We start from the raw sequence: 19,596 nt of genomic DNA on the forward strand, positions 1-19,596 counted from the left end.
AGAAACTCTGTTTGCAATACAAGGACGCCAGTTGTGGCAAAACGACTCGTAAAACCGAGAAGCACTGTCATCAGGACACTCGAACGTGATTCAGCAAGGCTCATGGTGAAGCGTGGTAGACTGGGATGAGTATTCGTAAGAGAGATCCTACGAGAGGTCTTGCAAGGCGGGTTGAATATAGAGGGGATGCCTGAGGTCACTTACCTAAACTTCTCCAAGCATAATCTGTTCCCGTGATTTCGCGTTGCTAGTTCGCGTACGTGTTCATTCTTTCTTCGCGTACTGCATCGTGATTGCCTCGGTGCAGTGTGGTTGGCAGTCCAATTGCATGGGAACCACAGCAATAATGTGATCGTCGGCGCGATTCTGCTCGCCAGAACCTTCTTTTTCCTTGCGAGGCCCAACGATGGCAGAGTCCTGCGCCAACCCACTCCTAGCCACATGGCTCAAGGAGTGGATGGACAAGGCGAAAGAACAGAACAGCAAAGGATACACTGTGTGAGCCCGGCACTTCCGTTCGAGTGATGTTACTGACGGCCGCAGCTACAAGAAGGCCTACAAGTCCATGATTGCCTGCCCTATGCGATTTGATCATCCTTCCGAGGCTCAACAACTCAACGGTCTAGGTCCTAAACTTTGCGACCGTCTTGCGGACAAACTAAAAGTGTTTTGTGAGGACAATGAGTTACCGATGCCTGTTAAAGGTAAAAGGAGGAAACGGACATCCGAAACCCAAGGAGACGAACCCGCCCAGGATGAACCAGAGTCTCCGAAGCGAAAACGAAAAGCCCAGCCATATGTACCAAAGTTGAGATCTGGTGCATACGCTCTCATCATGGCCTTGTCTACGCTGGACCAAGAAAGCAACCAGGCAATATCCAAAGAGGAACTGAAAAGACTCGCACAGCCACACTGCGATGCATCGTTTGACGTCCCTCCCGATCCTTCCAAATTCTATACAGCGTGGCAATCAATAAAAACCCTCGAGAGCAAAGAGTTGGTCTGTACCAAAGGGCACCCTATCAAGAAGTACTATTTGTCCGATGAAGGTTGGGAAGTGGCACTACGGATGAAGGCCACCGTGGAAGGGCGCACAATACCTTTACGCGAATCGACAGCTACGAAGAAGACAGCCCCGGTTCCACACACCCGGCCACCACCCTCGCCCAAGATTTTAGCCGGACAATCATCGTCGAGGCAACGTATTGAGTCCATGAAGCCTATGCGGAAGGTACCAACGCATGATTCTGATATCATAGAGTTGGTCTCCAGTCCAGGACCAGAAGCGCGCGCGGATGACCTCGAAGGAGTTACTTCTGACTTCAGAGCTCAGAATGATGGTATGCGACCGCCTAGCACTCGCCCAAATTTAAATGACACGGTCATTCTGCCAGCAGGAAGTTTCGAGGTGAGGATGGTGCTAGACATGAGAGAGATTCGATCGACGACTGATCGTGACTACATCTCTTCTGAGCTGAAAAAACAAGATGTTAATCCTATTCTTACTGCATTGCCGCTGGGAGATGTTCTCTGGGTGGCGGTAGTCAATCCGTCCTATGCTGAAACCCTCAGACCGGTAAGCATGGAGGACAGAGACAAGCCTGGTGAGTCTTGGATAGTACTGGAGCACATTCTGGAGCGCAAGCGTCTCGACGACCTGATCGGCAGTATAAAAGATGGTCGCTTTCGCGAGCAAAAATTCCGTCTGCACAAGTCAGGCATAAAAAATGTGGTATATCTGGTCGAGGCATACTCGCTGTCATCAGAGAAGAGCGAAAAATACGGAGATGCAGTGGAGAGCGCCATTGCAAGCATGCAAGTGGTCGACAATGTGTTTGTCAAGCAAACAGCGCAACTGGACGATACCATTTCATATCTAGCTCGCATGACGAAGACTCTGAAGGGCTTGTACGAAAGAAAAGACATCCACGTTATCCCAACACACACGTTCGAGGCAGACGCTGCATCAACCATATTGGAGCGACTGAGGAGCTTGTCACCACAAAGGACCTACGGAATGACGTTCTCAGTTTTCGGTGCCATGTGCGACAAATCGGACAGTATGACGCTTCGGGATGTGTACCTTAAGATGCTGATGTGCACAAGAGGTGTGACTGGTGAAAAAGCGGTTGAGATACAAAAGATCTGGCCCACACCAAGGGCTTTGGCGGAAGCGTTCGATACGATGAAGACTGTTTCAGAAAAGGAGACCATGATAAGTGCTCGACTCGGCAATGCTATTCCCAGGAAAAAGGTCGCAAAGGCACTGAGCGCAAAGATTGCTGAGGTCTGGGGTTAGTGATCCTTGACAGCGACATGCAGCTTGCATCAAGTCACTCAATCACCGGCATTGGTGCAGAACATCATGATTTATGAGTATATGAAGTATAATGGACCATCTCCCTACCACGTGGGATGGTTTGGAATGACCGAAGTCCAACGCTGGTTATGTTCAGGCTATGGAATGAGACAATATGTATGATTTTGAACGAAGTGTGACATAGTTGTATGTATTATATCTTGTCTACCAGCAGCACAGAGTCTCTTTGTCTTCCCCAGTGCGATATGGGTTGCGTCGCTGAAGACGGACTGGAGTTTATACGTATGCCTTCCTGACTACTGACGTTTGTGTCGATTGCCCTCCTCGAGAGTCGTCTGTCCCTACGCATGATGTGCTGGCATGGCAACACTGGCGCTGTGTCGGGATCGCTGTATAGATTGTAATCGTTGCTATCCTGATGGATAAACCGGTAATGCGCAAGTTTGAAATACAGCCGCTCACTGCGGCAGGACTGTCGTTCTTCAACGCCATCCCTTCGCTACATTTCATGGCCCTGGCTGGCGTTCTGTGTAAGTTGTATTCTTAAGACTGCGAAGCTGCTTTAATAACATCTTGTCCTGGCGCTAGTGCCCTTTAAAAGCGGCATGGCGCCCGCGCGAAGGCAGGACTGATCTCGTCGCGCTGTTAGTGTTACTTGCATCCGAACTGTTCCACTTTGGGTGGTTTGTTATGCGCTCCAGTTCAAGACTTGCACTTCATCGTTCCGGGAGCGAGGTACGCTTGACAGTTATTATATATGATGCTGCGACACATTCTACCTCGATATTTCAAGCGATAGCATGCAACAGCGTCGCATTATCCCATGCGACTCCACGCGCCGCAATGTCTCGAAATAAAGAAAACAATCCACTCTCGAGTACCCGGCGCCATGGAACTGCAGCATCGCTGGGCGCGAACATCCCCAGCGAAGATTTCTTCACCGATAGCATGCTCGGCGATGACTCGCGCATTCCCAGTCCGAGTCCGCAAAAGGTCAGACCCGTACGAGCGAGACGCGCCGCTGGCCTCGGGAGAGCGCTACAAGCAACCAAAGATTCAGGCAATAGAGCACAGCGCACATCACTGGCCGAGTATACGAGTGCCAGATTAAGCAGGATCCCGCAGCCACCTTTATCCGTGGAGACAAGGATAAGCCAGAGTCCGCACCGGACGAACGTTCAAAGCACTCCGCCGCAATCTCGGAGTGGCCCTCCCTTGACGAGCCCTGCCGAGTTCTCTAGCCCTCCCCCCGGTCTCACGGACGTGTACCAAAGGATAGCGGACGAGGAGGACCTTGCTGCTACAGAAAGAGAGGGGGACAGTGACGAAGGTGCCGAGGTTGACGGAGATGATACTTTGGGATCGGCTCTAATGGCAGGCCCATCTGATGACACTGGCGATGTTGAGCAGGTTGCATCCGGTGTGTCGACGCCCGAAAACAAGACTCTGGACACCAATAAGCCGCGGGATATGGTTGAAGACCAGAGCGGAAGCTTCTCTGCCCCGCCCACGTTGGATTTTGTGCAGAATGAGTTATCAGATCGCGTGCTTGCGGCGAAATTGACGCCGCATGTCGTAAATTCTGCGAAAGATAGAGAAAGGTTGAATCGAATGCGACACAGCAGGGTTCCGATCAATTTCAAACAAAGCCCGAGGCAAGAATTAAATGGATCTGCTGCCGGTCCCCGACAATTTGATCTTGCGAAGATTGCAGCACGAGGTCCGATCAGTTTTGAGAATGTTCCGCCCACCAAAGTAAATGGCGCAGGAAAGGCTCATTCCGACACCTCGGTTGCTTCGCCTCAGAAAAAAGTCCAAGCATTCAGCAAAGCTTCAAGCAGAGCCATCAAGCGGGAGGAAGATGACGATGGGAGCGACACCCCGGATGAGTTACGCGACAAAGAAAGGGCCATCGCCTTCAGCAGAGCTATACGCAAAAAGGAGCCCCTGCATAAGGACGAAAACCATTGGAACCCTGATGGAGGCCCGAAACCGGTCGCCCTTTCTCGTGCCAATGGCCACTCACGCCCATATGGCCAAATTGGCCACGCGAATGGATCCGAAGAGCAGGCGATGGACCCCAATGAAACTATCACCACCACGGCATCAGAACCAATCCCCAATGTGTCGCTGCATGCCGATAGTAGACCTAGATCAGAAGCCCTAGACAAAACCAGAAGTCTGCAACAGTTTCTCTCCAAGTGGCGTCACGAAAATGCAAAACGACAGGAACAAGAGAGCAGGAAGTTGGCTGCTGAGCCCGACAGCTCCCAGGTTGACTGGGCTGCGGCTGCAGCAGATGTTCCTCTCCCGTCTGTGGAGAGAAGCTCGACGAGTCCCGACAAGAGCTCAACACCTCAAGGCACACCCCCTCGAGACTTGCAGGCAACGGTCCAAAAACAGCGCTCAGTTGAAAAATTCCGAGTTTGGGGTGACAATGATTTTACTGGAATCTCGTTTCAAGTTTCGGACAGTCCACCCATCCGAAGTCAAGCCAAGCCAGACGAATCGCAGACCAAGACAAAGACAGAACTCCAGAGGCTGGCTCAGGGCTACATAACCACCAACAGATTGAACGAGATGAGTGCTAAGAACCCTAGTATAGTTCGAAAAACCTCAAGATCATTCAGTCCTGAAGAACGAAGACTATCTCAGCCCGATCGAGCAGCCGAGAACAGGAGGCAAGACAGCGAAAATCTTGGTGAAGGAGAGCGAATACCGGACACACCTGTCGTTGTTTACAGGTCCTCAAGTAATAATAGTGACAATTCGAGCCGGTCGCAAAGACCCACCCCCGAGTCACAGCGATCACTCGATCATCTTCAAAGGCTTGCCAGAGCTGTCAGCACCACTCCAAAGGCTAGCCCTCCGCCTGAAAACCCAGTGGATGTTGACCCTGAAGACACCACCGGCGATGATATCCTTGCGGCTTACGGAGACGTAGAGGATACCGCCACCGAATCGTCACCCGTTCACGAGATTGCGGAATCACAATCCAAAGCTCCGAAGGTCATGGCCACACCCAAAGTGGTAGGTGCGTGGACTGATACAATTCTGCCGGGCACAGTGCGGACGCAGCGATCAATCCTGAAGCAACCCAAGCACTTGCAGACACCTCACGTCAATGCTGGGGCTTGGGTTGATACACCGTTGCCCAACGGCGAAGTGTTTCCCGCTCCTTCAATGCCCGAAATTATCGAAGAAGCCACTGAAGACCTAACCCACGGTGTCAATGCAGCCTCAGAGCAGCCTCCTATCGACCAACAAACGTCTGAACCCACCGGAGATGAGACGTTATCGGATAGTGGAAAAGTGGCAGAAGCACGCCCTTCGCTCGAGAGACCTCTTATTCTTCCTCAAAGTGCGCTTACTAACGTCCTCAACGAAGCCAAACAAAGGCGCCTCGCCTCACAGGACATTACCGATTCACGAGAAGACACCCTCAACTTGGGAGATGCCACGATCCAGTCCTTTGAAGATCTCCTCACTGACGCAGCTGACATCACCGCTGACTTGACCAGCCTTATCAGAACTAATGCCGAGGACGAGGTTGTCAAGCAGCGACAACTGAGCCTTTTACAGGACGACGCAGATTCTACTGCTGCAGAAATGGCTTTCATTGGACATTTGACCTCACGCATGGAACGGCTCATGTCGAATTTGCATGAAGCCAGGAAAGGCATTTCACGTCTTGAACAACGAGTTTCGACGTCGCCATCGCCACCACCGCAGGACAAGCAGACACTGGCACAGTCACAAGCGCTCATGATGCAGAACCCAAATCAACCATGTGTTGTGTGCGGACATCATGGCAACGTACAGCACGTACAGCACGATCATCGGCCTCTGAAGATGGTCAGTACAAATTCATTCCTTCCAATGACGTATTCGACCTTCACGATTCCAATCCCCCTTTTATTCTATCCACGGCGCAAAGACAAGGGCCAGATTCTACCCCGCCCGACGTGGCTGGGCTGGGTGACGATTGTTCTCTGGAGTTGGTATATCACCGAGTGCGTCATGGCCGAGATCTACGCACACCCGGTGTACGCAGAGTTCTATGTCTGGCCTGCCGTGCCGGAACCAGAATTCCCGTTCGTCCTGCCGACAATGATATATCGGTGGACCCACATGGGCTCGTTCTTACCTATCATGGGACGAGTCGTCGTGGCTGTCTGGAGAGCCATCGCGATGATGCTGGGGTTGAGCGACGGATTTGTGGATGAGACTGTATCGCAAGTGGCCTCTGCAGCGATGGAGGGTGCGACTGCATTTGCCAATGCGGCTGGTGAAGGACCAGACCTAAGCATGATGAATGATGAGTTTATATGAGTATGACGCCTCGATCCGATATTGGTTTTTTTTTTTTTTGCTCGACTTGCGTTGAGATTGTGAGCAGGATTGGCGCTGGAACTGGAACTGAAACTGGAACAGCCACGGATCGATTGGGTGATGTGACAAGTGATATTGGTGGTATCTGGACAGGTCGAGGGATGTTTAGCAAAAAAACATTGGTGTTTGTTGGCTTTCAATAACGGTCCGGTCTTTTCCCCCAGAGGCGTCGTACGGATAATACTATACAGGGCAGGATAGCTTTGTCGGGGGGCAGGCAGGCAGGCAGGCAGGCGGTCAAAAACAACATGGTTTTGTTTCGAGACGCATATGTACGTTCGGTCGGATATGGGCTTTTGTCGGGTCCACCGAACCCTACTCCTATCATGGACAAAATGGAACCCAGTAACTGTACGCTCGTACGTTTTTTGTTTTTATAGGTTCAGCGGGCCACCACCACCATCATCATCATCATCATCATCATCATCCGTCATCAATTCAGACCCTTCACTCGTCGAATTCGAACTAGGGTGAATATGCTGTAGGTGTCTGTTACTATTGCACACATCCTCCTCCCGACCATCTTGCGCTTCGTTAAGAACAAGCAGGAAGTCTTTGAATCGGACACGGGGGGTCGTCCTGTACCACCGGCAACACGTCTGATTTCTCTTTCCCCACATTACTTCACGTCCTCGTCATGTCTTGATGGCAGCTTCGCACTCCCCTGCGCACAAGAATGGGAGGTCTACACCCAGATCCTGCAGAGGCAAAGAGAGCCGCAATACGGCCTTGGAATATCGTTGAGATATTTACCCAAGCCGACGTAAGTTATAGACGCTTGGGCTTCAGGGGACCGGGGCCAAAGCTGAGTGAGTACTTTGATTTGATTCGAATTACTCGTTCAAATTCGATTCTACCTACTACAGGTAAAGAGACGGTCCCCCCTTTCACCTGTCAAGACAACACACGCAGAGCCACCATCATTACTGAACGATGACGCTGGCCTCCTTAGCAGTCGCTTTTTGGTTACTGCCCGCGCCGCCCTGTTCCCTAGTACTTTTGAATCGTGTCATACCAACCGACCAACTGAACGCATCGACGACAATCTTTTGATTTCGCGTCTTGTCCCCGTGCCCGTGTGTCCATCTTCAATGTCCGCCCCTGACCAGTCCAAGGAAACCCGCCGCAGTTTCAGTGTCAACTTCCCATCCTAACAATGTTTTTCGTGTTGTGGTGTACAGGTACAAGCCGGTAGAAAAAGAAAAATAGAGAGAGAGAGAAATCAGAAAACTCCAATTCCCCACGGTCAAGAGGAGACTGAGACTTTTGCACAAGAAACCATTTTGCATTGTTGCTCCTGCTTTCGCCATTATTTCCCTTTTGTGCGAGGAAGAGAACTTTCGACTCCACTAATACAACAGAGTAGAGGTGTGACGCCGTGATAATAAGCTACCAGTACGAAATGGGCTAATGACCCGATCCGTAGCTGCCATTCCAACCTCTGCCACCACCATACCCGCCGTAAGTGCCGAAGCCAGTGTTAGATCCGTAACTGCCATATCCAGTGTTTTGATGAGTGCTCTGGTGACTACCAAACCCGCCATACTGAGGATAGCCACCGAAAGCCTGTTGATTAGAGTGTTGAGATGGAGGAGGAAGACCAGCTTGTTGACCAGGGAGATTATTGACCGCAGAGCCAGGACGTCCACCCTGCATGGAAGGGCTCGGTCCAGCTGCCTTGGCCGGGTCGTCATTTCCAGAGTGCGCCGCATGCTGTTGGGCTTGTCCAAAACCAGAAGAAGTTCGACCAAAGGGATCGGGAGCGCCACCAAATGCTGTGCTACCAGTAGCACCGGGCTGTGCCTCGGCGGGCTGAACTGAACCGGCTCGTCCGTAGCCTGCTTCACGAGCTAATCCAGTGGCGTTCGCGGGGGACGACGAGTGCTCATAAGAATAACCTTGTTGTGGCTGACCATACATCTTGGAATTGTATGCGCCTCCATAGTGACCCTGACCGTAATTGTACTGACTGCTGTAGTAATCACTGTCCGACCGACGCGCATCATCAAACATAGGACGGTTGGAACCATAACGATGATTCATTTGATTCATGTAGTTCCCACCGTACTGAGAATATTGCTGACTGTAGGCATTGGGGTAACCATAGCCAGGGTAGCCGTGACCTTGATTTTGCAGATGGCCAGAGGGCTGGGTGTGCTGACTGGGTATACCTGGTGCCGGAGTGTTATGGCCGCTTCCCTGGGCATCCTGACTCATAGCTTGTTGAGGACGCGCCGTCGCATATTGAGCTTGCGATTCAGGAGCAGTGGTACCGAAACTGCTTGCAGCACCACGATGAGCCTCGTGGCCCTGGGCATAACCACCGTAGTAATTGTAGGCATCCCGGCCGTAGTATGCGCTGTAATCGTTCTGGGAAGCGGCGGCGCCGGGCTGTCCTGGAACTTGGTTGGAGAAAGCCTCTTGGCTTTGCGGCTGCGCGCTCTGCGTCTGCTGACCGAAAGGATCGTACTTCTGACCTTGGCCATACCTATACTGATCAGCATAGGCCGATGAAGATTGAGGCGAAGGCTGTTGAGGCTGCTGGGGAGCTGGCGGCAATCCAGGAGCTTGTCGCTGCGTGATGGGCTGGTTCTCGACAATCGCTTGAGCCTGAACTGGGGGAGTGGGCTGCTGCGTCTCAGGCAGTGATGGCGGCAAGGAAGCTCGCGGGGCAACTGGGGAGTCATCCGGAAGCTGAGTCCGAGTTTCGGGCTCTTCCCTCTCTTCATCGACATCAACGTCATCAGGTGCATTCAATCCCAATTTACCGAACTGAACAGCTGCCTTTTCGACGGCTTGGTGTCCTGGCATCACGACTGCCTCTTGCTGCTCCATGACCTTCCTTGCGTAACTAGCGGATCGGTTGCCTCCGGTCGTGGCTTTTAGCGCTGTCGCTGCATACCCCGACATCCCAGGTCGAAGGGCAGGCTTAGCACTGTCCTGAGCAGCAAGTGGATCTTGAGTGCTCGCGACTGTGCTGGCAGCGGTGACAGATGCGACTGGGTGCGATGTGTCTGGCAATTTCTCCAAATTCTTCTCAGTGAGCTCATCCTTTCCGGGTGTCAAATCCTTTCCGGTGTCCGAATGAGGCGCGGAAGGCAGTTCACTTGGGCCACCTTCGCTTGGTGCTACTTCGATCGGAGGTAGAGCCGGCTCTGTCTGGGCAGCTTCGGGAGCGACCACAATCTCGGGTTCGACAGGTGGTGCTTCAGGCTTCTGGGCAGGGGGTGGTGGTGCTGGCGCCTGCTTGGGAGCCGGGGGCGGCTTCGCAAACAATCCAGCCCATCCTCCAGGTTTCGCAGTGGAAGGGGCAGCTGCGGATGCTGGCTTTGGTTCCTCGGTCTGCAGAGATGTCAACGCGTCTTTGCCCGGTTCACGTGCCCAGTCGTCATTCGCTGTAGCAGAATCACCATTCGTAGGCGCGGTGTCCCAGCCTGAAGCGTCGCCGGGTTGAGTTGAGGTAACAGTATCCCAGCCGTCTGTCGCTTTGGTGTCCTTAGTACCATTTGTCTGAGCGACTGCCTTGCCACCACGGCCGCCTCTAGCGCCACGTTCTGCGCCTCGACCTCTTCCGCGACCCTCGAAGCCACCTCGGCCACGACCTCTGCTTCCAGTTTCAGTTGACGCAGCAGGCGCTTCCTTGGTCTTTGGATGCTTCTTCTTGGTTTCCCACTGCGAAATCGTGCCTAGAAAATTATTAATTGATCGCTCCGAAATCGTGTAGAATGTGAGCTTCTTACCAGAGGAGATCCGATCCACAGCCGCGTTCAAGTCGCCATCTGTTTCGTTGAGCGCATAGACCAGATCTTCATCACTCCAGCCAGGGCAAATCTCTCTCAAGAGAGGTACTTGGTCGCCGAACTTTCTCTTGAATTCGCCGATTTCGCCCTGATCTTCCAGCGATGCGGGAGGAACGTTTTCCTGTTCGTTGTCGGCTTTGTGGTGTGTTCTGCTCGGATTTCGGCCGCCTCTAAAACCGCCTCTTCCGCCTCTGAACCCGCCTCGTCCTCTTGTGCCGCTGCCGCGGACTTGGACTTCTGCCATTGATGTTCTGATGTGAGGGTGGGAGAGTTTGTTCAGGGTAGCGATGATGTGCCAGTCGAGGTAAGGTGACAGGCAGGGAGGAATTCAGGGCAAAACAAAGCTCCTGCGAATGAAGGGAGCTTGTCCTTGAGAAGAGTGATAATTATCAAGGACAGTTGAGGTGCTGAATGCAAGAAGAAGACGGTGAGAGGCTATGTTGACATTGAGGAAATGGGTTTGAAGGCTTGTAGGAAGGCCGCAGACAATAAACCCAAGAATCTAACTAGTACCGTAGGGTGTCTGAGAGGTGCCAAGCCCCGTACGTAGTATGACCGCTCACCAGCCTTCGCCAGCCTGCGACCCTCGCTCACCTCATCAGGCTACTTCTCTCTCACAGTGGGAGTCTTCACCAGGGCCCTCACTTGTGCCGAATTCAGTGTCACAAAGTACACGAGGGTCGAGTGAGGTGTCGATGAAGCCAGGATGAGGCTCACGCCAGCCTTGTCGGTGCGAAAACTGCTGTCTCGCTTTCAACCCCCATTCCCGCCTCAGTCACCGCGCGAATCGAAGCACCTCCTCAACGTGCTTGAATCGGCCTTCCAGAAACACTTGGACGATGTACATCCCTCGCCCAGAGTCGCCGACTCGAAAGACGGCGGCAGCGACGTAGACTCAATCCCCAATCCGGCACAACGCCTCGCTCATTCCACCCACTCACACCTCGACAGCATCCTGAGTCATCCTCTGTTGAAGCAGAAGTCCAACTCGCTTCCCCCTCCACACAGCTTATCGGCCACCGCGGTAGCGACTTTCGACGCTGCGTTGACGGGAAAAGGGCTTGATCGTCACATTGTCCAGTTCTGCACCTTACAGTACATCGAAGGCCTGGAGAAGAAAGAGACGATTGCCGAAAATGGGAAACTCGGGCCCAGACTGGCCAACTGGTTCACCACCATGGACAAGGAGGAGAAACACGTCTTCTGGACCAACAACAAGAACCTGAAAGCCCTCGTGGCGGTCATGTACGCCGACGGTCTCGAAGCAGAAGTATGGATGTGGCTTCGGGAACTCTACGATCGGCAGTACAGCTCAAAGGGCGAAGCGTCGTGGATGCGGACCTATTCCATCGCCGAAGATACGCTCGTAGCGACCATGATCTCTCAGACTACTGCCAGAGGGTCTCTCTCCGAGGCTGCCGAACTGTACGTCCAGGCGTCGAAGTACCGGCGAGAGAACATGCCAAACATGCGACCGTTGAAGCTGGCCGGACGGCGACTTTCCATGGCCATCCGCTCTCGGCGCAAGAGCCACGGCATTTCAGCCGGGCTGTTCGACCAGATCCTCGGTACGTTCCAACCTCAGCACTATTCGGGCATCGAACACATCTGGCTCCGCCTCTACCATCCGAAGTCGCCTTCGGCGGTCGAGCTGTGTTCAAAGCTTCGCAGTTCGACTTACGGCGGCCTCCTGGATTGGCGGAACAAACAGTCGTCCCTCCACCATCCGGTCCACAAGATTTTTCTGGTGAACCTGCTCGACGCGGCCCAGGTCTGTCTTGACCAGAACCACCCGGCGGACGCCCGGTTCGTTCTCGACGTCGCCGAGACGGAATACTCGGAGATACTGTCACCCGGCAGAGAGACAGACACGCGGAAACGACTCGAACAGGCACAGGCGGCGATGCTGATACGACGGTTCGAATCCCGGCGAACCTTGCAATCGAATGTTGCGCCAGCCGTGGCGTGACACGTTGCACCTGGCTATGTCTGGGTGACCTGTGCATTTGTACAACTACGCCGGTAGATTTCAAGTCACGTTTCTATAGTTCAGTACATGAATAATGATACCCCAGGAGAATGATGCGATAACGGTGTGCGTCCGTTCCTTTGCCGCTATATACCGGTGGTAAACCGTGCGTGTTCCTTTTTACCCGTCCCCGTCTGAGATAAAGCAAGGTGGTATCTGAGGCAGGTAGTCAGTCAATCGATCAATCACTCATCAAATGAATCCCCTGTCATTCATTCATTCATTCATTCCTCCCGTGTGACACTCATCGAATCCACCGAGGCCGCCCCCCTCGCGATGACTGACGCTCTACCAACGCGAGCTATCTACCTGGCAGGCAGGGTAGGCAATTTCCTCCCCCCCTCCGCCCAAAAAAGGGTGGCCAGCCAGCCTTGAGGTCTGCGTGGGATCATAGGATTCGATGCTTTCGACCTTCTAACCCCTACGTCGAAAGGCAATCGAGACTCGTCGACGTAGGTAGGGAGGGACTCGGTATTGCGGATACCTCAACACGACGGGATCCTACGGACGATGGCAGTTGTTGGTGCGTCGACGAGTCCCCTACAAAAGGCAGCGAACGTATACATTGAACCTCCGAAGGAAACGGGGTACTCGTATCTGCCTACGTACTTAGGGATCGAGTCCTCGTGGAGTCAAATGCCTGCAGAGAATTCCAGGTGAGCCCACGAGTTCCCAAACTCACAGACACACACACACACACTCTCTCTCTCTCTCTCTCTCTCTCTCTCTCTCTCTCTCTCTCTCTCTCTCTCTCTCTCTGTGTGTGTGTGTGTGTGCGTGTGTGTGTGGGCGCGCGCATTCTCTAGCGCAGTGCACGACTGATTCGGGCGAAAAATACGTGATCTAGATCTTAGATGACTCCTCTTCCTCCTGGGTGCCCTTCCTCGCGTCCATCTTGGCCTTCATGCCCGAGATCATCTCTTTGAGTTGGTCCTCAGAGAAAGCGGCGCCGATCTTTTTCGCCTTCTCCACGGCCGGTCTTTCAGAAATCCGCTTGATCCACTTGTCCACGCCCGGGAACTCGCCCATGTCGACGTCCAGAAACAGAGGGGCGGTCCTGATCCAGGAGAAGTTGGCAATGTCGGCGATGGTGTACTTGTCGCCCGCCAGCCAGTCCGCTTTGGACAGTCGGATTTCCAGAACCGAAATCAACCGTTTGGTTTCGTCGACGTATCGCTTGATACCGTAGGCCGAATATACTGGCGCCATGGCGCGGAAGTGGTTTGCTTGACCCATCATAGGACCTATGGTGGGTTGGTTAACCATGTCACAGGCACAACAGCTAGAGCGAGGGCTTCTCACCGACACCACCCATCTGGAACATCAACCAAGACATCTGGACACGGCCCACCCATGTCAGTCGTTCCCCACTGGATCCCCAATGTCTGGGGGGGGAGGAAGCTACAATCTAGCTTACCATCTCATAATAGTTCTCCGTGCCATACTCATACGTAAACTGCTTTCCCTTGTCGTACATATCGGTCAGGTACAGCATGATAGCGCCAGACTCGAAGACCCTCATTTCGCCATCCTTGAGAGCGGGGATCCGTCCGTTCGGGTTGATCTCGAGGAACCATGGCTCTTTCTGTTCATCGGTCCTGGAGGTGTCTTCGTTTCAGCATTTACTCATCGTCCATAAATCCATGCGGCTAGTCGAGCAAGAGCCAGACGGGGAAATGGAGTTAGTATGACTGTACCTGATATTGATAATCTTGGACTCATACTTCAGTCCCAGCTCCTCGAGAAGAATAGCGGGTTTCAGGCCGTTCTACACACAATTTTCAGCATTAGCAAGGTCATCTCCGACACGACATTCCGCGGGTCTTGAGCCGGTGCCGAGGAGACAAACAGCAGGCACAGAAACGGTGATGAAGAGAAGGGGGAAAGATACAGGACAAACCATACCGGTGTTGCGGCAGTGTAGTATTTCAGATCGTTAAACGGCGGCGCCATTTTGCCCTTGTCTGGTTCCTGTGCTGAAGTAGGGGCAAGTCGGAGGTGTCTTTTCTGAAACCGCTGAAGCCCGGTGTGTTGTGGTCGTATTGTCGATTGTTGTGCTAGACGGGCACTCACAGAAGAAGGGCGTAAGTGACAATGGATGTGACTTGTACTCGTCAATCTATGGGAAATCGACAGAGAGGAAGCTGACGTGGTCGAGATAGACCGACGACTCAGCTTCAAGTCGACCCCGCTAGACTTTCTTCTGCCTTTCGGAAATCCAAATGCAGGTCCCGTGCACAACGATCCATCTCTCGGACGAGACACGATTTCGGAAGTCGGAGCTGAAGCTGGAATCCGGGGACGTCTCTCAATCCCAGCCACTGCTCGAGCCTGCCCTGCTGCAGCGCGTATACTCCGCATTCCCTCCCGGCGTGAGCTGTGTGAGACCTGGCCCAAGTTTGATGGATTTGGATCTCTGAAAGACGCCCGTACAGAAGACTCGCGGCGAGGGCACTAACTCTGACACCCAACCCAAGATCAACGCTCAGGGGTTTCGGGTGTAAGTTAGTGTTGCGTCTATCTCCGCAAAAGCCTGACTGGCCAACCTTCAAAATATGGGCATCTCAATTCTGCCTCCAGGGCGAACGAGTGAACTCGGCTCTTGTGTCGGCCGAGTGAGATGAAATGGCTTACAAAGCTGTGGATCGCTTCCGAACACTATCACCGTCAAAACAGCAACAGCTCCACCAACGTGGAAAGACTTGACGCAAGAGTACCTAAAATCAGTGGCATCAGCAGGAGCTTGGTTATCTTGGTCGCTCGCACAGTTTAGAAACACATGACCAGAACGTCAAGAGGCTGGATGCTCACAAGGATATTCGAATTCTCGATGAAGATGCTGCATTCAACCGAGCATATGCTAATAATACACCAAGTCATGTTTACGTCCGTCCTCCTGGCAACAGTCCTGTTCTTTCCTGTCTGTGTATGATACGAACGACCTCTTCCGATGTAGCTCATCCAGCTTTAGGTGCGCTCTGATTCGTCGTCGTTCGGCTCACGGGTGCAGAAGTACCGTCTGGATTTTCTCCCAAGGCCAGCAATCCTTCAGCATGAAAGGGGCTCTTCGCGAGATCAGCCTTCTTCTCATCGAATCTCCAGATCCCAGCGGTCTTGTCCGGAGCGACACCTTCCCAGCTACTGAGACCTTGGTTGGTGATTGTTTGTACTAATTTCTGAAATGCCACTTCGAGGTTGTCGTCCGGGTTGGCTTGAGAGAAGAAAACTCTTTCCCATTCGCGACCTTCTTCTTGCTCCTTTTTGCGAAGAGCTCGTTGAGCATTCTCAATCCTCGACTTGAAGTGGGAAGCAGCATCCATGTCACCCTTCTCGATGCTCTGTGCCACATTGCTCCATGCCCTTCGGCTTTCGAAGACATCTTGCTGATCGACCGGGGCAACATTAAGTTTGGCCAACTTGGCATCCTTGGGTGTGAAGGTAATAACCTCTTTGGCCTTCTTGCCCTCCCCGTCTCTCAGGGTGAAGGTTTCCGACCATTGTCCATCTCCCGTGAAGAGGGGATGCTTCTCGGACCCCTCGCCGTCCTTCCACAGCGACGCTGTAAAGGTGTTCTTCTTGCCTGATAGCCAGCCTCTCCCAGAAAAGTCGATCTTGGCTATGTAGCCACTGGTCGAGACAATGTGTATAAACTTTCCCAACTCGACAAACGGTGCACCGTAGATGAGGTTCTCGATATGAAGCGCAGGTAGGGTGATGAGGTAAGTCTCGGGAACATCGCTGCCAGGAGGGTAGAGGGTCAACAAAGCATGTCCAATTTGCTTGACGTTTATTGTTCGACTAAAGCTGGCTTTCTGCCCATTGTAGCCCTGCAGTTGGATGCGATACTTGTCGTTGGTGATGCAGTAGGCAGTGACAGGAGGGTGGTGGCTGACTTGTTCCGATACGAGACGCGTTTGGCCAAATTCATCGTCCCAGGAACCGAGAAACAACTCCCCCAGGAAGGGGTTCAATGGTTTCTTCTCGGATCCCAACTTTTCTGATCTTGAACAATACTGTTGTTTGAGCGTATTGAGTAGCCATTTCAACACCAGCAAAGCCCGCTTCGCAGGATCCTGCTCTTGCGTTGGGACGACAAATAACGAAGTATTTTCGGCCCAGTATGCAGAGAACTCGACGAGGGACTGGGTAGAAAGGATAAAGGCCGGCGCAGTCAACGAGGACAGATCGCCATTGAACGAGGCAATCGACTGTCGACGTTAGATGGGTATGCTGCTACTATTGTCCGGTATGACTGACCTTGAGAAAAGAGGACCATGAACCTTTGCTCTGCGCCGGTACTGCGCTGCCCTCGATTTCAGGCATGTTGACTCGTGTGTGCGTAGGGGCTGGCGATCTAGGCGGATAAAATGCTGACGCGGTTGTTGATCGTGTTGACGACTACAAAAGACTAAGGAGTGCAACAAGGGAAGGAGACGAAGGTGAGGTATTTGTTACAACGAAGGAACAGCACATTGCAGGTGGACGGCGCCGACATGATCCCTGAGTTTGACTACAGCTTGTGATGTTGGAACTTATGGGGATTGGAAGGCGCAGGTGCCAAATTTCGTCAATCGGTGACGTATTGCCGAATCGAGCCACTTCATTTTGGCGGCTCTGCAAAGTGCGGGGCGAAATCGGCCCAACGTATCTGATGCAGTGGTAGAAACGTCCAGGTAGTGGACGAGTATGTCAACATACCTAGAGGCACCTTATCCTCGCACGAACTCGTAGTCGCAGTCGCAGTCGCACTCCTTCGGTATTCATCAGACCCAGACGAATGGTGACGATCGGGGCTGTGGCTTTCCACAGGGGTAAATTTGCTACTTCTGAGCTACCAATACTCGCCCATACTGCTATTCAAGGCATGAGGCTACCATTGGTGGTAGAGGAAAACGCCAACCGTCGGCTCTCCCAGAGCCACTCGCTTCGCCCTCTTCACAACGACAATCAAACTTTTCCAACCCGTTAGAGGAAAATCTCCCTCTACAATTGGTTGGCAGTGTTGAAGTCCTTCAACGCCTCGGCGACACGGGCGGTCATGGTCTTTTCTCCCTCACGAACCCACACACGTGGATCGTAGTACTTCTTGTTGGGCTTGTCCTCGCCCTCTGGGTTGCCGACTTGCGTCTTGAGATAGTCTTGCTTCTTGAGGACGTAGTCACGAATACCGGTGAGGTAAGCCCATTGCAAGTCGGTATCGAGGTTGACCTTGACAATGCCGTAGCTAATGGCATCGGTGTACTCCTTCTTGGTTGAACCAGAGCCACCGTGGAAGACAAGGAACACGGGCTTGTCAGTTTCGGTGTTCTCCTTAGACTGGACGTATTTCTGGTGCTTGTCCAGCAGTTCAGGGTGAAGGCGAACATTGCCAGGCTTGTAGACACCGTGGACGTTACCGAAGCCGGCGGCAATGGAGAAGTATGGTGAGATCTTCTTCAGAGTGGTGTAGATCTGGTGAATATCCTCGGGCTGGGTGTACAAAGAGTTATTGTCGACATCCTCGTTGTTGACACCATCTTCCTCACCACCAGTGATGCCGATTTCCTAGCTTCATGTCAGTATCGTTGCTGTATGCGCGGGTATTTTGATCATTACCATCTCGAGCCATTGCTTCATGGGAGCTGCCCGTTTGAGGTACTTGGCAGTGGTCTCGATGTTCCAATCGACAGCCTCTTCGGACAAGTCGATCATGTGGGAGGAGAACAGAGGCTCTCCGTGCTGCTTGAAGTAAGCCTCGTCGACGTCCAGCATGCCGTCCAACCATGGCAGCAGCTTCTTGGCACAGTGGTCGGTGTGCAGGATAACGGGAATGCCGTAGGCGGGAGCAACACTTCGAATATAGTGAGCTGCGGCGACGGCACCGGCAATCGAAGCTTGCTGCTTGTCGTTCTTGACACCCTGTGCAATCTTAGTCCATGCTCTTCCGTCTAGATAGTCAACCCACGCACCTTGCCGGCAAAGTAGGCAGCACCTCCTTGAGATGTCTGGAGGATAATTGGAGAGTTTGCATCTCGAGCAGCTTCGAGAGCGGCCACGACAGTGGAGGATGAGGTCACGTTCTGGCAATCCAAGGTCAGTCGTCGAGCCATATGGCGTGCCGGAGTACTCACGATGGCAGGGACAGCATATTTGTTCTCCTGGGCATGCTTGAACAAGGCCAGGACATCGTCGCCAACGATGACGCCCTCCTTGCGAGACAAAACGTCCTTGAGACCCATGTTGACGATTGTTTGGTGGGGCTTCGGATGTGAACCTAAGGCTTGGAGGAAGCTAATACAGCTGTAAGAAGCTCAACGGTGGTTGTGGAAGATGAGGTTACTCGACTGCGGATGCGAGTTATGGATGCAGGAAGAGAAGGAGTATGAAATAAAACGAAAAACGGTTGAGCGGTTGCTTCTTGAGCAAATGGTTGTCGGCGGGACTGAATTGGAGAGATTCCTTCTTGGAGGGGCAAAGGCTTTTTTCAGAAGCGTCCGATACAGCGGCCTCAATGGCTCCGCCGGTTTCTCCCTTGTTCTTCGTCGCGTCAATGGTCGCAGCTCCAGCCCAGCGCCGGAAAAATGGGGGTCTGACGTGGTGACCAAGAAACTCAGTCCGGCATTGTTGTCAACATTTCTTCTTGCTCTTAAGAATATCGCTACGAGTGCCATGAGCGCTGGGAGCGCTGGTGTCTCAATGCCCAAGCTATGGTAACCTGAGATATGTTGTGCACCGTACTAAGTTAGGTACAGCAACCACAGGTGGTACTTGTAAGTTCGGGGTCTCGAGGTCTCGAGGTCCGGAGAACCATCTCCATATCTGCACTCCGGCTTCGTCAGTCAGACAATTCGCCATTCCCGCCTCAGAGCACCATGGGCTGTACAACGGGAAATCACGGAGAAGGGGGTCCCCATGATTGTCCCACTCACTGATCAGCAAGGCCTTGCTGACACAGCCTCGGTCGCATTAGTCCAGGTAAACAGACGGAGAAGGGGTTTACTGAAGTTGTGTATATTCACTGCCATATCTACAAGTGTAACTGGTGCTGCGCTATCCAAGGATAGCTTGGTCTAGCT

At 52.8% G+C, this 19,596-nt stretch overlaps 7 protein-coding genes across 7 annotated transcripts; 3 read left to right on the forward strand and 4 right to left on the reverse strand.

The window, feature by feature from the left end:
- Positions 1-406: 406 nt before the first annotated feature.
- PV08_11523 (uncharacterized protein) lies at positions 407-2,299 on the forward strand (the record flags this gene model as incomplete). The annotated part of the gene is made up of 2 exons (XM_016385831.1): positions 407-498; positions 544-2,299. The coding sequence occupies 2 exons, from the start codon at positions 407-409 to the stop codon at positions 2,297-2,299; spliced, it is 1,848 nt and encodes a 615-aa protein (XP_016230775.1).
- Positions 2,300-3,163: 864 nt separating this feature from the next.
- Positions 3,164-6,652, forward strand: PV08_11524 (uncharacterized protein; the record flags this gene model as incomplete). The annotated part of the gene is made up of 1 exon (XM_016385832.1): positions 3,164-6,652. One exon carries the CDS (start codon positions 3,164-3,166, stop codon positions 6,650-6,652), a length of 3,489 nt encoding a protein of 1,162 aa, XP_016230776.1.
- A 1,467-nt stretch (positions 6,653-8,119) lies between these two features.
- PV08_11525 (uncharacterized protein) lies at positions 8,120-10,756 on the reverse strand (the record flags this gene model as incomplete). The annotated part of the gene is made up of 2 exons (XM_016385833.1): positions 8,120-10,398; positions 10,453-10,756. 2 exons carry the CDS (start codon positions 10,754-10,756, stop codon positions 8,120-8,122), a joined length of 2,583 nt encoding a protein of 860 aa, XP_016230777.1.
- A 462-nt stretch (positions 10,757-11,218) lies between these two features.
- On the forward strand, positions 11,219-12,481 carry PV08_11526 (uncharacterized protein; the record flags this gene model as incomplete). Its single annotated transcript, XM_016385834.1, has 1 exon — positions 11,219-12,481. One exon carries the CDS (start codon positions 11,219-11,221, stop codon positions 12,479-12,481), a length of 1,263 nt encoding a protein of 420 aa, XP_016230778.1.
- A 903-nt stretch (positions 12,482-13,384) lies between these two features.
- PV08_11527 (uncharacterized protein) lies at positions 13,385-14,494 on the reverse strand (the record flags this gene model as incomplete). The annotated part of the gene is made up of 5 exons (XM_016385835.1): positions 13,385-13,785; positions 13,844-13,877; positions 13,959-14,139; positions 14,239-14,309; positions 14,447-14,494. The coding sequence occupies 5 exons, from the start codon at positions 14,492-14,494 to the stop codon at positions 13,385-13,387; spliced, it is 735 nt and encodes a 244-aa protein (XP_016230779.1).
- Positions 14,495-15,498: 1,004 nt separating this feature from the next.
- On the reverse strand, positions 15,499-16,864 carry PV08_11528 (uncharacterized protein; the record flags this gene model as incomplete). Its single annotated transcript, XM_016385836.1, has 2 exons — positions 15,499-16,749; positions 16,799-16,864. The coding sequence occupies 2 exons, from the start codon at positions 16,862-16,864 to the stop codon at positions 15,499-15,501; spliced, it is 1,317 nt and encodes a 438-aa protein (XP_016230780.1).
- A 660-nt stretch (positions 16,865-17,524) lies between these two features.
- On the reverse strand, positions 17,525-18,759 carry PV08_11529 (fructose-bisphosphate aldolase 1; the record flags this gene model as incomplete). Its single annotated transcript, XM_016385837.1, has 4 exons — positions 17,525-18,085; positions 18,137-18,439; positions 18,490-18,600; positions 18,652-18,759. 4 exons carry the CDS (start codon positions 18,757-18,759, stop codon positions 17,525-17,527), a joined length of 1,083 nt encoding a protein of 360 aa, XP_016230781.1.
- Positions 18,760-19,596: the final 837 nt, after the last annotated feature.

The sequence above is a fragment of the Exophiala spinifera genome (genome assembly GCF_000836115.1).
Source record: "Exophiala spinifera strain CBS 89968 unplaced genomic scaffold supercont1.9, whole genome shotgun sequence".
Taxonomy (NCBI): domain Eukaryota; kingdom Fungi; phylum Ascomycota; class Eurotiomycetes; order Chaetothyriales; family Herpotrichiellaceae; genus Exophiala; species Exophiala spinifera.